Genomic DNA, 14,324 nt, shown 5'->3' with positions numbered 1-14,324 from the left:
TAAACATTTACAAATGAAGCGTCGCCTTAAACACTTGCCTCTAACTGGCCTCTATAATGTAAACAGCTGAAGTAACTGTCTCTCTGTCTCCAACACGCATTCATGGAAACAGAGTCCTTTAAAAACTTAATTTTACAAAAACAGCCGAATATTCTCTCTATATCCAGTATAACGTTAGCTAAAGCACGAAAGCTGTTGTTAACGTCACATTTCACGGGCCTCTTTCTCTCTGCACTACCCTCGCACGGAAATATAGCCCTTTAAAACATTTAAAACAGCTTAATAACTCCCATTCTCTCTATATACACACATAAATACGACTAAAATAAGCGTTACATTACCGAGTAAAGCCATATATTTAAGCCGTTGTTTATTACCTTTCAGCTCGTCCTGTGCACGACCCCGCAGACTCTTCGTGGAACAGAGGGATTATGGGAAGTGTAGTTCCTTTGTAGTTCCGAGTTGCTTTTCCTTCATTCAATGTAGAACGGTGAAAACTACAAACCGCCATTATATATTCGCTTCCATTACACAGAGCCATTATCTTCAACCAAATGTTCGGCTGAGCTATTTTAATACATAAAGAGTGGACTATATTTACATGTATATGAATTTTACTCTTGAACGTGTCACCATTAAAGACTTTATAACGCTGATGTTTGAACTAAAAGTTTTAATTTAAACAATTTAATTCGCCTCCTCACTAACTTACAATATACTACACCAGGATTAATATTTTGTAACTAAATGTATGTCCATGTACATTTCTTGTTAAGATAATTTTCTATGTTTAAAAGACTAACTAGTTGTGTACGGTGTTTTATTTGTGTTTACCTTGGAGAAGGAGCCATTAATGCAGTGTTTAAAGGACCCTAGTTCATTTAATATGAGTCACTATCAGTGTTGCGTAGACGCAGTAGTGAAGTGTGTACGGACCCCCATGATCTGTGTGTTCATGCAATACCACCGAGTGCCACCGGGGGCGTGGTGAGCAGAGTCACACACAGATGAGACACACGGCTGTCAGGTTTGTGTGAAGCATGGGGGCCAAAAAAAAAACTGCACCACCCATATCAGCATGGCCTCCTGAGTCAGCTGACCCATTTTGGCTGAAAACATTGTGGGGACCAGCAAACCGGTCCCCACCATGTTTTTGGTCCCCACACCGTGAGTGTGCTAACAGGTTGCGGACCCCACCATGTAATATAAACAAACACACACACACACACACACAGCAAGCACAGTTTTGGGCAGATACTACATGTATCACTATCATTAGTATTAACACTATCATTATCACTGACTCAACAAACAGTGTTCATTTTATGTCCCGGCACTAGCACATGGGTGATTATTTCAATGGAACAATTTCCGCTATAGGATCAATACATGTGTTTCTCCTTCTTTTTCTAACCCTATGTCACTGGAACTCCAACTTCCTGTTGAAGAGACAACAAGCAGTGCAGACAGGCAAACATGTCTCACCCACCATCACTCTCAGTATTGGAGTTCCCAGATTGTGTCCAGAACCCCTCCTGCTGTATTCAATGTACACTTATGTGCTTTATCACTGTGTGGCATTGGCTCAGCCCGATTCGGCTTGTTGTGGCTTGATGTCGTTTTTCCTGGTTGTTTCCACTATAACTCCCCCATGAAATGAAGCCAGTGACATTGCAAACTGGGAATGACAGGCTTGGAAAACCACAGCAGCAATGTATTTGTGTATTCATACATTCATTAAAAAAAAAAAAAACCATGGCTCAACACCCCAGTTCTCAGAAATCAGCAGAGTTTTCCCTTGTTTTATGTCTGACTCTCACTGGAGGAGATTAAACTCTTGGAGAACTGATGTCAGTGTAATAACCTCCTTAACAAATGTGCTGATAGAGGACTGCAGTAAGAAGCAGTAGAGGAACCATCGTCCTGTGGATATCAGCGGAGAAGTAGTGGAATGTGTTTTCAGAAGTAAAGATGGGGAGTGGTTCACTCTGAAAGACTGCGTTGGCAATCTAAAATAATTCAAGGATAATGTTTTTCAACTTAAAATAGTAAAGAACTTGGGGATTTCTTCATGTCTGGCACATGAAATCATTAAAAGATTCATAGAAATCTCTATATGAAAGGGACAAGGCCCAAAACCAGTATTAGCTGTCTATGGCCTTTGGACCTTCAGACAGCACTGAATTAAAAACAGACACGTTTCTGTAGTGGAAATTACTGAATGGGCTCAGCAACACTTCTGAATTCATTTCTCTATTTTTCTTAGACATTTTACTGTTGTTTGTATCTGACTTTGTCATTCTAGAGTACATTTTTTTTACAGATTTACAATAATAATTAAAGATAAAAATGAAAAATACATTGAATTTATAATATATATATAATACATGTGAGGTGCAGAGAAACCTGCTACTGACTGAAAGGCACAGAGTGAATCTCCAAAAGAAAAACACCACAAACAATTTTACTGAGATTTATTCACAAAGACAAACCAGTGGAAAGTTTTATAAATGTCATAAAGGACAGAAAAGGAAATAATAAAGAAGAAATAGTTTTCCTGTAATTAAAAACCAGTAGTCTAGTTACTTTATTCTTGAAATATTATTTATTGAGTCTCAAAATACTTTTTTAATCTCAAGATAGCAATTACATGAATTTCAAATATTTAGATTTCATTTTCAAAAATGTGAGAATCTGTGTGTTTTAAAACAAACTTGCATTAGTCTTCAGTATTTTTTTAATGTTCAGTTTCCAAAAGCAGGGAGGGAGTCAGTTCCATGAACATATTTTTACTCAAATAAAACAAAATAAAGCATCCACCGTGATGTTCAAGGCTAACCATGTTTTTTTTTTTTTCTTTAAAAAAGTGTTAGGGAACTGAACCAAGAAATGTATCTGTGATTAAGATCTTTACTGAATAAATATCAGAACATTCAGGATCTAGTCAATGTGTGTAATTTTGGTCATTATGAGATTAATCTTATATTGTCTAGTTTTAAATTACTGCATGCAGCACATTATAAACATTTAAAATCTTCAGGGATTAATTCTGATCGTGTTATTCTCAAAGAAAGAAGAAAGTCAAATCATCTTAAAGTCATAGAATAACTGGCTTTTAATGGATAAAATAATTGAAATCAAGTAAAACTGTCTAGAAATAGGTTCAGTGAGTTTATGATGTTCAACCAACAGTCTCAGAATCACAGATTTATGATAATTATATTTTAACATTCACAGAGTATTGGATATAACTGTAAATTCTGACTGATAGCAGACATGAAAGTTTTGATTGAATTTATTGGTAAATCAACTGTGGGCCCAGTGCTTAATTTTTTTTTGTTGTTGTAAATTATTTTCTGTAGTGGTTCCATGTCTGTTTTTACTGATTCTGAAAAAAAAAATCCTCTATGTCTCTATTTTACTGGTGTTTTACTGTTTTGGGTTGAGTTTAGAGTCTCTACAGGGTGGGATTGTTGATCCTGCCCATGAAGAGGATGCTCTTGGTGCTATCCTCCACAATAAACACCAGGAAAGGTCTGTTCAGTTCAACTGAGGGTGGCAGAGATGTAACCTCGACATCAATGGTGGTGGCAGCGGCTGCTTCAGTTCCCTTCTCATCCACTTTAAGGACAGCCTGATGGAGGACCTTTGCGAAGAGGGGATGAAAATGTATTTCAAATATTAAAGATCCAGATATAGGGTCATGAATATTTTCCTAACTTCCTGAATTTGTTCAGTCAGCAGACTTTGTAAACAAGGAAAAATAATGCACTCTATGACCAAAGGTTTCTAACATGAGAGGGGACAATCAAATAAAAGCACTTTAAAGTGTATCCTGTGCTGGACTTGTGTAATGTGGCCTCTTTTCTTGGTGCTGGTTAGTAACTTGGCTGAAGAATTCTGGACAAGCTGCAAATATCAATTAGGCACTGGTTAATCCCACAGTATAAAGAATTGCAGCAGTCTATTCTACAGGAAATTAATGCAGGAATGGTTTTCTCCATGCCAGAAAAACACTGAGAAATGGTGGATGTTATTGTTTCTGCACAGAACTCATTTTGAGACAGAACTAGGAACTACACAAATATGAAGGTGACACAGAAGAAATATTGAGCAGAAGCTACAGATATATTAAGACACAACTTCATAGATATTAAGGAGAAGCTTATTTTATGTGGTAATGAGAATAAATATAGTATACAGATACTATTTGTAAGGACAGTTCTAACAGTGTTGAAGAGGGAACTGCAGGTTAATGGATTTACCTTGGAAGCCTTCAGTTTGGTCTCCTCACTGATCCCAGAGAAGTCTGCAGTGTCTGAGAATGCACTGACCATTCCCATTTCCTTCAGAGTCTCAGTGAGACAGTTAGAGGAGGAGATGGAGAACTTGGGCATGTAGAGAATCAGATCGCTGGAGAAGTGGAAAGATATTTTAAACATGAGAGAACAGTTTATGCAAAATTTTGGGCTTCTTAAAATTCTTCAAACAAATGGCATTTCATTGACTTGAGACAGATAGATAGATTGGATAGAAGGATACAAAAAAAAGGTGGAAACAGGAAGGAGGTGGGAGTGAGTTTGTCAGAAACGGTAAAAACATGAGTTTGCAGGGTATAATAAGGCTGAAGGGAGTAGTCTGGGCTTAGTCCTACACCCAATAATATGTTATTATATGACATCAAATATAAATAATTCCAGTGTGAACCAAGCAATATCAAATAGATTTAGTTAATGAATTGAAGTGATTCAAATATATTCACAGTAAGAATTTTCTCATAAACATAAAGAATATGTAACAAATAGATTTTTGATTGTTCATGCTTGAAAATCTCTTTAAATCTGATTGTCTTTAAAATATAGACCTTAGTTAGAGCATGTTACACAATGGTTAATGGGGTCAGGAATTGTCCTAAATTCTCGTACTCTTCAAATACTGCGCTAGCATTTTTTAACTAAAAACTCCTCTAAACAGACTCCTACAAAGCAGGAGAAGCTACAATAATATATTAAAGCACAAGTCAAGGATAGACCTGGATTAAGATTCTAGAACTGTAGGTGCACTGGCCATAAAGGCAAAGCAAATACAACATGTCACTGCAGAAGACCTGAGGAAGGCTTAGTTAACGCTAATTTGTGTTGTGGTGCATTGTATTAATCTACAGTGTTTCTGATATGCATTAGAATCATCAGAAAAATCCTTACTCAGGACCTGACAAAAATGTAAATCTGTAGTATACAAAACAATATCTGAATAAACGAGAAGATTCTGAAGTCAAATGCTGTGACCTGATGAATAAAAGATGGAATTTTTTATCCTCAATAACCACATTCATGAGATAATTAAACAACATATAATAAAACACAACTTGCCAGAAGTATGGGACTGTGTCTATTGTAGAAATTCTTGAAGTAAAAAATCTACAGCCAAGAAGCTAAAGCTTAAAACTGGCTAAAACATACTTCAAATTGGCACCTTTCATTTTGTTCTCTATATTTGTTGCTCACATGTTGGGAATTTGATTTAACAAGGGTTTACATGGATTAGTCCGGCTAAAGGATGAGTTATAGATTTGTGGCAACTCCAGCACAACTCTGCAAATGGAGCGTGAACATGCACAAAAGCTAAAGGTGTCTGTACTCAACTCAACCTCCTTCAATGATTTGTCTATATTTAATCTTTCACATACCTTTAAATATACCATCAACATGAAGTAATGCATGTGTTTTGAGGTAGATCTAAACACACTCAAAGAACAGCATGAGAAAATTCAGGACAAAAACGAATCTAGAAAGATTGCTAGTTTTTAGATTAACTAAATTTAAAATAGTGTCAGGACTGCGGGGTGGATTGACAGAGGTGGAAGCACTTGCAAAAACACGGGAACTTTTTATTTAAACAATGTATAACAAAACAGAGACAGACTTGGATAACACGACAGGATACCAGACAGAGAGACTTGGACAGAACGATAGAGAACTGGACAGACAGGGAGTTAGACAGAAAGAGCTAAACAGACAGAGAGAGCTAAAGAGGCGAAACTTAAACACGGAGAGCTAAAGCAAATGGGACAGAAAGACTAAAGAGCTAAACAGACTAACACTGGACAGAGAGATAAACAGAAAGTTAAACAGAGAGATCTAAACAGAGAACAAACGTAAATGAGGATAAGCAGAGACAGACTAGGCGACGCGATGACAGGACACGAAACGAGAAGAGAGTAAATCAAAGCGAGGGACAGATGAGACAAACAGACTAAGGAGTGAAACAACAACGGTGAAACTGAGGAGACAGACAGACGAGACTGAGCAACATGATAATAGGTAATGAGAAACGATGACAAAGGAAACAAGTAACAGCAGAGACAGACAGACTAGTCCGGGAAATTTGATAACAGAGGAAACGCCGGAGACAGACAGACTTGGTAACAACATAACTTAGGAAATGAATGAAGAGCAAACCAATGACAGTGGAAACGAATGACTGATAAGAGGAAGAGAGACAAGGGAACTTAAATACATGACGCAGACAAGAGACACATGGAACAGATAATGAAGGGGCAGGATTACAAATAACACTGACGAGGACACTGACGAGGAGGAAGAGCAAAGGCAGAACAAGGGCGAAGACACGAACAATAACAAACAGAGCCATGTGTTGAGAGCACATGGCGGGGAAAACAGTTACGACAGGACAAGGGCGTGACACATAGTTTGCTGTGTTTACTTCTTTTGATTTCAAAGTACAACATATGATTTTTTTATTTTCTTCAAAAGTTCCAGTTATGTGATAATACTTATAACAGGAGCTTACCTACTATACAGTTGGCTGTGCCATTTCTGGAGATGGTCTTTGCAAATGTGTTTCTCCACCTCTTCCATATTTCCCTCTTTGGGAAGAACGATCATCATGGAGGTGTTGCCTTTGTAGGGAAGCATGATGACCTGGGTATCATTGTCACGATCATAGAAAGAGTTGTAGTATTCTCTTTTCCTCATCATGTCCACACGTACCATAGTGTCTTTATCCACATGAAAGTCAGCTTGGCGGGTGCTTTCCACTCTAAAAGGCTTTTCCCATTTACCTTATATGAAAAATGGAATTCAGACTTTGCTTATCATTGTTAAACATTAATTAGAGTTGAAGAATATTACACACATTTGGTGGAATGTACTTAGAAGCCTACTATACCTCTGAAGTAGATGTAGTTGATGAGCAGCATCACTGTGTCCTGGTCCAGGGTCTTAACCATGTCAGTGATCATATCCTTGGTCTTTTTGGCAATGTACTTGTTGATTTCCTGCGCAGCGACATCAGGTTTGGAATAGTCCACAGTGAAGGCCTCTCCTTGGTAGAAATGCTGAGTGTCTTTCAGAAACTTGTCCAGAGGTTTGAAGCCTTCACGGATGGCTAATGCACTTCCTGCCTCCAGCTGCATGGCCTCCTGGCTGTGTCCCAGCATGTGGAGTAAGTGCTCAAAACCTTCATTGACCTGATCAGATGTGAGATTACTGTAGCCCAGAGAGCTGAAGATCTGGGAGTGGGTGTCACCCTTGGCTCCCAAAGCCAGCATGGACAGAGCCATGGAGATACTCAGTGGAGAGAAGAAGATGTTCTTGCCTTTGGATTCGGGATCTGCCGCTAGCTTCTTGTAGAGGGAGAAGGCAAAGTCTGCGTTGTGGGGCGAGAGTTTGTGGCACAAGTCTTCTCCTCCCTCATGGCTGGGGTGAGGTTGATCCTTTCCATGGTGGAGATGTTTATCATGATCTGATGGTTCATCATGTTTATGGTCATCTGCTGAGACCACCATCAGCTGGAGGAATACCAGGAAGAATATATTTACCCACATTTTATCACCTGCAGAAAAAACAGAAAGAGGTTTGCTCATATTTAGCCTCTGGACAGAGTGACATAGGAAAGTCATTTACAGTATGATGCTCCTATCACTTAGAACAGAGAGAGACTTAATCCTGTGTATGTCAATGGGTGGGAAAAAGGGGAGCAAGCTTTCAAGGGGCTGTGTTGAAAGCTGTTGAGATAATTTTCCATAATCTCCATCTATGGAGATATTTCCATGATCCAGGGGAAAAGTAGAAGCCAGAAGAGAGTGAGTGGGTTGCTGAGTATTTTAAACAAAGCTGTGACTGGACCTACCTACGTTACACACAGCACTGTTCTATCAGCCATGTTTTAATACAGATATGTAATTATTTCTGCATAAATGACTGGTTCCCACCAATGCCCTGTTCCTTTATTAAGATAAGAGTATGTTTCTTCTGGTTAATCTCCCTCACTTCTCTGCATTCCACTGATCCATGGTAGTGAATATACAATCACAAACTAGTGAGAAATTCTTTACACACACACACACACACACACACTATTGGCAGTGAATACACAACCAGAGCAGCAGGCTTTCAACCACCTTGATGCTGGGGTGTTATGTGACTTTCCCAAAATCACTTCAGTCATGGATTAATGGTTTTCCTACTGGTGCTGGGAATTGAACCAGCAAACTTCCAGCCTCAATGTCAAAATAGATTGGAGTCAAGGGCATATCTGATTTTAGTATCAAGCACAGTTTTAAAACAGTGTTCCTATGTAGGCTCTATTCTTTGTGCAGCAGTGAGTTTGGGCAGGTACTACATGTATCACTATCATTAGTATTAACACTATCATTATCACTGACTTAACAACCAGTGGTTCTTTTTATGTCTCGGCACTGCCACAGAGGGGACAAATGCAACAAAGAAATGTACCCTATTGGATCAATGAAGGTGTTAGGGTTGAGGGGTGCGGACAGACTGAGGGCGGACGCAAACGCTTATAACACAGACTTTATTTAACAAAACAAACACAAACGAACTAGAGAGTAAACATGAATTAACACGACAGGAAACAGGGCAAGCTAAACAATACGAAACAACACTACACGACTAGAACAGGAAGCGAGCATGAAACGGGCGTGAAACGAGCAACACTACAAAGAACACTACAAAGAACAGAGCTAACGAAACAAGGAACAATACGAAGAACAATGAGCGTGAAACAAGGAACAATGAACCACCACAGGAAGTGAGGGAAGGGGACTTAAATAACACAACAAACAAGAAACACCTGAAACAGATAACAAGGGAAAAGACGAGGAGGCGGAACAAAGGCGGGGCATGAACATGAACAAAACAAAGCCATGTGCGGAGATGGAGACAGACAGACAGAACCACATAGCGGGGGAAAACAAACAGGATAGGCCAGGATGTGACAGACGCCCCCTCCAAGACGCGCAACTCCTGGAGCGCGAAAAACTAGACTCCCAGGAGCTGGCGCAGGAGGGGTCAGGAGAAACAAAACAAGAATGAAAGCACAAACTCGGGAGAAAACAGGAACAGACACAGGAAATTAAGCTGGGGACAAGGGACTAGACAGTAACGGACACTAGACAGAACTAGAAACAGGAGACGGAATTCGTGACAAGACAGGGTGCTGGACCTTAGACTGAACGGGAGTGTTTACATGAGACCGGACGGGAGTGGACAAATGAGACTGGACTGAGTGCTTAGCATTGGAAGGGAACAAGGACTGGACATGAGACAGGACAGAGGGTTGCAAAGGGGACTGGACAGGAGACGGGACAGGTAACGGAATGGGGAACTGGGACTGGACCTGAGGCAGGACAAAGGGTTGAAACGGGGACAGAGACAGAACAGGAGCAGAGACATGAGACTGGACTTGGGACAAGACGGGAGCAGACACAGGGGACTGAAACAGGGACTGGACTATACTGGAAACAGGGGGAGAGACACTGGACTGGAACATAGACTGGACAGGTGCTGAGACAGAGGATCTATACTGGGAGTGGACAGGGGACTGGACTTGAGGCATGGGAACTGGGACCAGGACATTCACAGGGACAGAAACGAACACCATGACAGGGACAGGAATCGAAACGAAAGCAGACACAGGTACAGGGACAAGGAGAGAGACAGGAACTAGGACAGGGACAGACAGCGGAATCAAAATAACATGGGGGTGCCCAGGACTGGCAAGTGTCTGAGGGGAAGTCCGAGGAACCAGCCTGGGCACAGTTCTGGGGATCGGCCCCGAAGTCCTTGGGGCCATCCCATGGACACGACCAAGAGCGGCCGGGGCCACAGTCATGGGGGCAGAAACGGCCGTAGCCACAGTCACGGGGGCAGAAACGGCCGTAGAAACCGCCTTCTCTGGGGCTGGAGCGGCCGAGGAAGCCGCCTTCTCTGGGGCTGGAGCGGCCGGGGAAGCCGCCTTCTCTGGGGCTGGAGCGGCCGGGGAAGCTGCCTTCTCTGGGGCTGGAGCGGCCGTGGAAGCCGCGTTCACGAGGACAGGAGCGGCTGTGGAAGCCGCGTTCACGAGGACAGGAGCAGCTGGCTGCGCCGCATTCACGAAGACAGGAGCGGCTGGCTGCGCCGCGTTCACGAAGACAGGAGCGGCTGGCTGCGCCGCGTTCACGAAGACAGGAGCGGCTGGCTGCGCCGCGTTCACGAAGACAGGAGCGGCTGGCTGCGCCGCGTTCACGAAGACAGGAGCGGCTGGCTGCGCCGCGTTCACGACGACAGGAGCGGCTGGCTGCACCGCGTTCATGAGGAGAGGAGCGGCTGAGGGAGCCGCGTTCATGAGGAGAGGAGCGGCTGAGGGAGCCGCGCTCACGGAGACTGGAGCGGCTGAGGGAGCCGCGCTCACGGAGACTGGAGCGGCTGAGGGAGCCGCGCTCACGGAGACCTCCAGACGCGCCATGAGGCTTGTAAGCCTCTCTTGGAGGTCAGGAGGGAGTGCAGAGAGGTGCTTGGGAGCTGGCGCCCTTGCGACGACGTCTCTGGAAACAGGAGGCCCTGCAGCGACGACGTCCACGGAGGCAGGGGAGCCTGCAGCGACGACGTCCACGGAGGCAGGGGCTTGTGCTGCTCGCTGGGTTTGTGCTGGAGCTTTAGAGGGTTTAGGGGGCTTGACGGGTGCACTCATGAGATCGCCCAGAGGTGCACCCCTGTTAGCCTCGCCTCCGTTGTCCTGGGATTGGATGCTAACAGCCCCTACCCTTAACGCCCCCCCCAAAAATTTCCCCGGACCGGAGGGGGTAATCCACCAGCGAGGGGGAGACTCCAGCACGCCTCCTCCGGCGGCTCCTACGATTCCCGCTGGAGAAATCCGTCGATTCACGAATCGAGTCCTCTGTTAGGGGGGAAGGAACCGCGCCGGGCATGAGCTGGAGCCGTCGACTCCATTCCGAGGCCGCTCTTAAAGCCTCCTCCACGGGATCTTTGGGGCCTGTGCGAAATGGAGTCCGGCGAATTGCACAACTCTTAAAAGGGTAGTCCGTGCTAGCTGCGTCCTTTTTTGGGTCGTTCATTCTGATAAGGTTGAGGGGTGCGGACAGACTGAGGGCGGACGCAAACGCTTATAACACAGACTTTATTTAACAAAACAAACACAAACGAACTAGAGAGTAAACACGAATTAACACGACAGGAAACAGGGCAAGCTAAACAATACAAAACAACACTACACGACTAGAACAGGAAGCGAGCATGAAACGGGCGTGAAACGAGCAACACTACAAAGAACACTACAAAGAACAGAGCTAACGAAACAAGGAACAATACGAAGAACAATGAGCGTGAAACAAGGAACAATGAACCACCACAGGAAGTGAGGGAAGGGGACTTAAATAACACAACAAACAAGAAACACCTGAAACAGATAACAAGGGAAAAGACGAGGAGGCGGAACAAAGGCGGGGCATGAACATGAACAAAACAAAGCCATGTGCGGAGATGGAGACAGACAGACAGAACCACATGGCGGGGGAAAACAAACAGGATAGGCCAGGATGTGACAGAAGGTGTTTCTTCTTCTTCTCTTTTTATCCCTATGTCACTGGAAGTCCAACTTCCTTATGGAGAGACAACAAGCAGTGCAGATAGGCAAACATTTCTCAAACATGAGTTCCCAGTTTGTGTTCAGAACCCCTCCTGCTGTATTCACTGTACACTTATGTGCTTTATCATTGTATGGCATTGGCTCAGCCCGATTCGACTTGATGTCTTTTTTCCTGGTTGTTTCCACTATAACTCCCCCATGAAATGTAGCCAGTGACATTGCAAAATGGGAACCACAGGCTTTGAAAACCACAGCAGCAATGGATTTGTGTTTTCACATGTTCATTTGAAAAATAAAAAAACATGGCTCCACACCCCAGTTCTCAGAGATCAGCAGAGTTTTCCCTTGTTTTATGTCTGACTCTCACTGGAGGAGATTAAACTCTTGGAGAACTGATGTCAGTGTAATAACCTCCTTAACAAATGTGCTGATAGTGGACTGCAGTGAGAAGCAGTAGAGGAACCATTGTCCTGTGGATATCAGCGGAGAAGTAGTGGAAAGTGTACCCAGTTTAAACTACACTGGAGTTTACATGTTTTGACAATGACAACATCTTTTTAAACACTGGCTTATATCAGGAACTCAACACACAAAATAATGGAGATTGTGTGAGTGCACCTCAACTCCAGCAAAACTCTCAGTTTTATTTCTACACTGGAGCCTGTCTGTGACAGTGAAATCATTTATCAGTTTTCTTTCATTAAAACTGACTTTCAATAAAATGGATTTTCGTTATTTGACTATTTGTTTTCACCCAAAAGAAGCAAATTACAATTTAAGTTTTCAAAAAAAAAACTGAAAAATTACAAGGTAAGTTTTCAGATTCATGCAAAAAATATTGAAGAAACAATTTACAACAAAAAATGAGTGTTATACAGAATAGCAGTCTACACCTAAGCTTTTATTAAATAAATTAGATGCTGAAACATTTTAAAGAGATTGAATATTGAATAATGAGTAAGATTTTATAGCACTATTTTAAAGTAAAACACAGTTCCTTACCCTCTGTGCAGGAGAGTTGGGCACTGAGTATCAACAGACAAATCAATGTTGTTTTAAAACATTAACTAATACCCATCCTCCAATCCTATGCTCCTATCAGTTGTTGATGAATGAGGACCTTTGCCTCTATTTGGGGCTTAAAATTTTAGTCTGATGAACAGAGGTTAGTGTTCTCCTTTTAATCTAAACCCTAGACCACTGTTTTTATTATAAACATATATTCATTCTAAATTGTATTTTAATGCTGTATTTTGATGATTGGACAGAAGCTCACTTCACTTCATAAAACGACTCTTCCAAAGTAATAACAATAAAAATATATAAATATAATTTTTTACATTTTCTGGACGTTTCAGGACATATTTTTTGGACAAGTACAGAAGTTTTAGAATTTGTGAGGAAGCATGGGTCATGATCTGTGCCAAACATGAGAGCAGTGTCAGTCAGTTTAAATTTCACTGTTTCTGAATGGAAGGCTGCAAAGAATTCAGGTCATTCACCAAGTACAGTTCAAAATATTGAGAAAAGCTTCAGGGAGTAAGTGGAAATCCCAAAAGCCAGCAGGGAAAAGCTCAAATTTCAGGTTGTATTTGGGGAAAAAGATTATAGAGCCATCATCCACACTGTTACTAATGAAAGACCAGCATCTGTGATGACACGGTGGTGCATCAGTTCCCACACTATGGGTTATTAACATGTGAAAGATACATTTATGTGGAGGCTTGTTTTTATTGGAGTGGTATCTGCTGCCATCAAGAGGGAATCCTTTCACAAGAACACCATGTGACTTTCACCAGAGTTTGGACAACAACCACAAAAAAATCTAACTTTCTTTTTCAAAGAGGGGTTAATTTTGGAAAAAAACCCAAAGATGGCTGAACAACAGTTTAATGGCTGGTAAAGGCCTTTGTCAATATGTGATCTTGCATTGATACATTTTCTTTTGAAAGTCAATCAGTTCATCCCAAAATTGTTGGCACAGCCCTCTTTATTGCAGAGCATCTTACTTTTATCCCTGTTATATTTTCCCGTTTATAGTGATGTATGCATCAAAAACAATTGAAAACGTGTTTATATTTACAAAGTATATATTTAAACAATAATAATTCTAAAGTGTGCGTGTGTGTGACTTTAATACGTTACCTCACAGTGTTCAATATTTTGTTAATTCTAAAATAAACAGGGCAAAGGCCATTGACCCATAAATTGAAAACAAAACTGCTGACAAGGTCTTTTCTGAGAACTCATAGGGTTTTACTGAGTGCAGCTGCATGTGTGGACAGAGTTAATTCAATACACAGCATTTTAGAGACTGCTGTCAAGAAACCTTCAGTGCACCCTTACACTTCACAAGTTAATTACCACCTCCCCTTCTTCACTGTGAAGATAAACAGTTAATAATATTTGTCCTC

The 14,324-nt window shown here is 41.8% G+C and overlaps 1 protein-coding gene across 1 annotated transcript; it reads right to left on the bottom strand.

Annotated features, from left to right (window-relative positions):
• Positions 1–2,492: 2,492 nt before the first annotated feature.
• Positions 2,493–12,941, bottom strand: LOC136701624 (alpha-1-antitrypsin homolog). Its single transcript, XM_066676254.1, has 5 exons — positions 12,913–12,941; positions 7,192–7,857; positions 6,814–7,084; positions 4,266–4,413; positions 2,493–3,646 (listed from the first exon to the last, which is right to left on the bottom strand). The coding sequence occupies exons 2-5, from the start codon at positions 7,847–7,849 to the stop codon at positions 3,458–3,460; spliced, it is 1,266 nt and encodes a 421-aa protein (XP_066532351.1). The 5' UTR covers positions 7,850–7,857; positions 12,913–12,941; the 3' UTR covers positions 2,493–3,457.
• Positions 12,942–14,324: the final 1,383 nt, after the last annotated feature.

The sequence above is a fragment of the Hoplias malabaricus genome, chromosome 7 (genome assembly GCF_029633855.1).
Source record: "Hoplias malabaricus isolate fHopMal1 chromosome 7, fHopMal1.hap1, whole genome shotgun sequence".
Classification (NCBI taxonomy): domain Eukaryota; kingdom Metazoa; phylum Chordata; class Actinopteri; order Characiformes; family Erythrinidae; genus Hoplias; species Hoplias malabaricus.
This window is presented reverse-complemented; position numbering and strand designations above follow the sequence as displayed.

Bases quoted from the DNA above. Each gene is read 5' to 3' on its own strand.
- LOC136701624 (XM_066676254.1), bottom strand. From the start codon at position 7,849: ATGTGGGTAAATATATTCTTCCTGGTATTCCTCCAGCTGATGGTGGTC. The intron at 7,085-7,191 runs GTATAGTAGGCT...TTTTCATATAAG, and splicing joins CAACTACATCTACTTCAGAG to GTAAATGGGAAAAGCCTTTT. The intron at 3,647-4,265 runs GTAAATCCATTA...CTCTTCGCAAAG, and splicing joins CCAAACTGAAGGCTTCCAAG to GTCCTCCATCAGGCTGTCCT.